The sequence below is a fragment of the Streptopelia decaocto genome, assembly GCF_964273445.1.
Source record: "Streptopelia decaocto genome assembly, chromosome: 1".
NCBI classification, from domain to species: Eukaryota; Metazoa; Chordata; class Aves; order Columbiformes; family Columbidae; genus Streptopelia; species Streptopelia decaocto.
Genome location: NC_138663.1, coordinates 204249661 through 204255660, shown reverse-complemented (window position 1 = coordinate 204255660; position 6000 = coordinate 204249661). Strand labels below are relative to the sequence as shown.

At 40.6% G+C, this 6000-nt stretch overlaps 1 protein-coding gene across 6 annotated transcripts in view; it reads left to right on the top strand.

Annotated features, from left to right (window-relative positions):
• DLG2 (discs large MAGUK scaffold protein 2) overlaps positions 1-6000 on the top strand; it is an 895217-nt gene that overhangs the window by 834623 nt on the left and 54594 nt on the right. For all 6 annotated transcript variants that reach the window (XM_082046221.1, XM_082046225.1, XM_082046223.1 and 3 more), the window contains one exon: positions 4452-4628. In XM_082046221.1, coding sequence (XP_081902347.1) covers positions 4452-4628 — 177 coding nt within the window. The remainder of the gene's footprint in view (positions 1-4451; positions 4629-6000) is intronic.

Below are 6000 nucleotides of genomic sequence, written 5' to 3'. Positions count from 1 at the left end.
GATGCACTTTCATCAGTTGTGGAGAAAAAAAAAGCAAGAAACTTCTAGTAAACAATCCTGTCAGCTAAGTGCCATTAGAAAGCTATATGATTATTGAGATTATTATTCTTTAAAATTGCAGTAAAAGCCACTAAAAATGAGTTATGGATCAGTGCTTTGAAGAATTGACCAAGCAGCCCATGAATAAGCAGACTCAGCCATATGAAAACATACAGTGATGTAAGCAAGTTCAGAAAGCTCTTTAGCTCTGCCGAGCAGACTCCAGTACCTGCACTATGTGGAGTTACTTCTAACTCATCACAGAGAGAGGCACTGTGGCATGTCTTCATGACTTAAATCCTCTGGCTGGTTTGAATATATTCCTTTGCTGTTTGTATTTAGACATCTCATTTTGGAAGAGTACTTGTCTCCGGGAGTTGTGGCAGTAAGGTCCTGATCATGCTGGTCCTTCTCTAACTGGAAGGAAAATATGGTGCTCATCTCTCAGAGAGGGATGATGGGTGTTGTGTGATAGAGTGGGTCTCTTGCTGGACTGGGTTGCTTATGTCCACTCCTCAACACATCATATTCTGCAAAGATGTGCTACTACACTTTAGCCTTTCCTCTGGCATTTCCCATGTTATGGCGGATCTTATCTAAGTCATCTAACATACCTTGGGATGTTATCATTGCTGTTGTATATAAGCTTGCATGTATCAGATAGACATTGCTGAGAGCTGAACTTTCCTCTCTGATGAAACTTTCAGTGTCTGCAGGATGTAACGTGGCATACAGTAAAACTAGGTTGGCATTGTCCAAAGTTGTGAAAGGAAAACAAAAAAAAAAGCATCTTTTCCTGTCTGCCATGCCGAGTCCTTCACTAAATGAGAGGTCTGGCTATATTAATTTCGTATCACTTCAGTTGACACTCCACAGACGCAAATGTGTTATTTTTATGCACATCTGCAAGACTGAGCACAAACAGAAGTGGGTGCTGTTCATCAGGTAGAAAATTCAAAATGACGTGTGAGCCTCTTAAATGAGTAAAAGTAGAGTTTGCAGTTGGACATGTAGAGATCTACATTGTACTCACAGCCTGAGAACTGAAAGGAGAAGGTGAAGATGAGCATTGCCCAAGGTAGTCACGTTAACTTCTGCATGCACACAATGGTGCCTAGAGTGAAGATCTCAATTTGTTTTATAGTTGGGCCAACTGCCAACGTGCAACAGTATGTTTTACAGCCAGCAACATTATCAAAGTTGTCAGCTTAAATGTGCTTATGTTATCAACTTAAACCTGGCTCTTAATTTGAAATGTTTAGGAAAGAGCACTGAAGTCAGCTCTCATATCATTTTCACTTACTAACGGAGTAATCAACATCTGTAGAGCATGCAGCCACAAAACATTTCACTCAATGAAAAGCATGCTCAAAAATTCTCTTGTCTGAGATCTATAATCTCATTTTAATTAGCACTGCACACGATTACGACAATCAAAGAAAGTCGGTGGCAAACATTGCCATCTGCTTTCAACGTTAACATCAGCTAGCGCGGTGGCAGTCAGTGATTTTAAGTTACCATGTGGGCTCTGAGGTACAAATGTCTGTTCAAGGACAAAGAACACTGCTCTACTTTCTACTGCTTTGCTTTTCAAACACACCTTTCATGTTACCAAATATGGAGCATTTCCAGTTTGGCATGTGTTTTTCATCTGGGATGTGACAGTCTTGCATATTCTCTGCAACAGAAGATATTGTCATTTGTTTTGAGTAATTTAATTTTGCATGGATTCAGGATTGTATCACATCTGCCCAGTGTTCGGCATGGTTTCCAGCTGTGCGGTCAGGGGTTTGAGATGTTAATAGGCTTCCATGGCAAGGTACACTATTATTCTGTGAATTTTTAAGACAACAGATGTTCAAAACAGTGACAAAACTCAGACCACTGCATGCTGATAAGGGCAATACCAGCAGAATGTAGGTTGTGTGCTGGTTTGTGTGTGCGCTGACATTTCTCCAGAGATCAGATGTCATTAATTGGTTTAAGACGTGGTGACTGATGATACTTAGCTGCTTCTGGATTTATATGCTTCTTCATCATAAATCCTCACAGAAAGCCGTATTTGAGAAGGCAGCAGATGACCTGCTAGTTTATGAAAGTAAATTTTTACTAAGATAAAGCCAAGTTTTTAAAGGATTTCCACTGCTATGCCATTGCAATTTTTCAAAGGGTACATGTAATCCAAGAACATTTACCAAGAAAGGCACAAGCATATCTAAGATCATGGATTATGTAAAATTCAGCAGGATTATTTACTGTCTTCATCCTCAAAGAAGGGTATTATCTGGGCTTTTCTGAAGATATTAGGCCATGACTGTAAACTCTTTAAGAGGAGAAGTATTCCAAGTAAGCATTTTTCATGCTCCTGACCCAGACCCTTCCTGCAGAGTGAGTGCTTATGAGAGCTTTTACATTTTTTGGTTGCATAGCTACAACACTGATGACTTTTTTTAAGTTCTCCTCATTATGAGAGGTAGCCTTGAGTGTTTTAAATCTACACATAAAGCTCCTATGATCATTCTCTGAAATTACACTACAATGCACAACAATTAATTATATCAAATCTTTCACACAGAAGTGTTTACCAGTGCAGAGATTGCCACAGCTTTATTTCTGACAATAAAAGAGTAGGAATTATTATACCCCTCTTGGGATTTTAATGATCTAACATTTCTGTAGTCAGAATTATAATCATATTATTTTCCCTACAGGAAAATAAACATCGGTTCTTGACAGGCATGATCTTTAAACAAAATTTTATATGGAAAAAATATTCCGATGTATTTTTTCCTGTAAGCAACCAAGATCTGGATTTTTTAGCTAGGTAACTGCCATGAACAAGCTGCACTCAGGTACATCTTTGTTGGGATTCACGTGCAGGGTCTTCCCCTAAGAAACTGCAGTACATCCACACTGAGGACTGCTGGTGTAGGTGCCAGGCATAGGACTGGATGAGACTGAGGTGTGGTGTCACTGTAGCTTGGTAATACAGAGCTCAGGGCAGACTTTTCCCAGGATCTGGGTTGAATACTAATGCAGTAAATTCACACTGAACTATGCTTAGCCAGATGCCTTAAAGCTAGCTCTCAGTTTGTGCTTATGGAGTCCCTAGGCTTTTGTGTACGTTCTGTCTTAATATACATGTCCTATACACAGGACATTTTTGCATAGGCATACCCAAGGTAGAGGTCTACTTCAAACAGGTGGAAAACATCTACAACATCAAAGGAAAAAGCCAGGGTAACTTCAGCAGGTGGTGCAGCTCAGGAGAACTGGACATGGACAGGGATGCCTGTCAGACTAGCACTACTCTGGTCAGGGCACTTTTCAGTTTAGTTTCAAATTTCAGGAATCCAGCAGGTACAACCTAACACAGCTCCAAGACATGAACCAAAGAACTGTATGTGTGAATAATCAAGAGGTTCCCTTTGAAAGCTCACTTCTGGTCTGGACTAGATGCTAAGACAGATACACCCATTCACCTAGAGAAATCATAGGATAGAATCATAACATCATTTTGGTTGGAAGAGACCCTTAAGATCATCAAGTCCAGCCATAACCTAACTCTAGCCCTAAACCATGTCCCCAAGAACCTCGTCTACACGTCTTTTAAACACCTCCAGGGATGGTGACTCCACCACTTCCCTGGGCAGCCTGTTCCAATGCCTGACAACCCTTTCTGTGAATACATTATTCCTAATATCCAATCTAAACCGCCCCTGGCACAACTTGAGGCCATCTCCTCGTATCCTATCACTTGTTACTTGGGAGAAAAGACCAACACCTTCCATGCTACAACCTCCTTTCAGGTAGTTGTAGACAGCGATAAGGTCTCCCCTCAGCCTCCTGTTCTCCAGGCTGAACAGCCCCAGGTCCCTCAGCCACTCCCCATCAGACTTGTGCTCCAGCCCCTTCTGCAGCTTTGCAGTCCTCCTCTGAACACACTCCAGCACCTCAATTTCTTCCCTGTAGTGAGGGAGTGAATTACCTCGAGCACAGTTTTGGTCACTTTTATTAAGTCCTCCAACGCACCTGTCTGCCAGACACACTCCTGTCTGAGGACAGGGATGTGTGGGACAAGAACAAGCTCAGCAGCCACAAGTTGCTGTTGACAAGGTGACAAGAGGGTCTTCTGGCTATCAGGTTTGCTTACTAGATACTCTGGTATGGTGGTTGTTCTTTATTAAGTGAAACAGTAAATACCATACTTCACTACTCAGTTTCTCTTAAAAAAATAAAAAGGATTCTGTAAAGATTAACTTTATAGTGGATAGTTTTCCACTGAGCAAGACCTTTACTTTTGGAAACAAGTAAAGGTTAGTGGGAACATAAAGCATGACAAATTGTTCACGAGTAAATGTTTCCAAGACTGATATAATCACCTGCCTTCATATCTTTATTTCTTTTCACAGGGCCATGTTTGACTATGACAAGAGCAAAGACAGTGGCCTCCCAAGCCAAGGACTCAGTTTTAAGTATGGAGACATCCTTCACGTTATCAACGCCTCGGATGACGAGTGGTGGCAGGCAAGGAGGGTCACTCTGGAGGGAGACAGTGAGGAGATGGGAGTTATACCCAGCAAGAGGAGGTGAGTGCTGCCTCCTCCTTCCTACCTTCTTGGCCATGATGTTAAAATATTGCATTTTATTCCGAAGACAGTGTTGCATCAATCTGCTGGAAAAAATGTGGAAATGAGAGGAAAATCCCACAGTTGTTATTGCAAGAGTCAGAAGATTTTTGCTCCAAGATTTAAAGAGTTCAGGCTACTTAACTGTACTGAAAAGAAACTGAAAAGGTGATTCAATTATAGTGGATTAGTATCTTCCCAAAGAAAAGGGGGAAGCGGGAGAGACCACCATCTACTAAAGAACTTCAGCAGAAAAAGTAATAAGCAGAACTCAAGTCTGGGGATTAATTCTGAAACTGAAGTAGAGCACATGTTTTAATGTCAGGGTGATTAGCTATTGCATCAAACTGCTGAGGGATGTAATGAATGTCTTGACATTTTCAAATCAAGACTGTATGTCTTTCTTGTGCGTGAGTAATAGAATTAAACTCCTCAGCCTATGTGATGTAAAAAATGATGTTAAATTACATAATGGTCCTCTTTGGCGTCAAAATCTGTTAACTTAATCTCTGCCTGCCTGGAAACTGATGGATAATCAATATCACAGTAAATTTTTCATACAATGTAAATGAAGGAACATTCTTCCACTCTCCAAGCTAAATCTGAATCTTTGTTTAGCTGTGATGGATTCATGCTGACTGACGGAGAAAGAACAGACATCTGAATCTCTCTCATTGTTTGTGTTGTTTACTTTGTTTCAGTGCTTACGTAAAATTGGCCACAAGTCTCCCATAATATCAGAACTACCACACAAATCAGTATTACCTTCTGCCTCTGTTGGTAGTTGCTACAGAAAGGTCAAGAACGGAAAGGGTAGGAGGAAAATGAAATCTTCAAACCACATTACATCTCTCTTTTGCAGCAATGCTCCCATGCTGCATATAAACTTTCTATTCCTAGTTATTGTAGCGTTAGTATAAAAATGATCATGCCCGCTTTTTATAGTGGAGAAATGGGCTGTTTGAAGCTCTGTAGAGCACCTGCTGCTGTTCCAAGAGTGTTGGCCCAGGTGCTAATCGAGCTCATGGTGGTCCTTGGTCTAAATCATGGAAAAGTAAACTGAAAGGCCATTAAATACCTTGTTGACGTGAGTCCTGCAAGGACCCTATTTTCTCTAATCATGACCATCCTCGAATACTACACAAGGATTTGCAGCAAAAAGCAATTCTGGAGTTGTATAATAGGTAGAAATAAAAACAACATTACAATTTTTAAGATGGGAAAAATATGCTCATTAAACAGATGCAGTCTCTAGATACTGAGAAAGAATTACTTGCATACTATTAATTGCTACAGTAAATACTCCTGTAATGACATGATTGGATCACATATG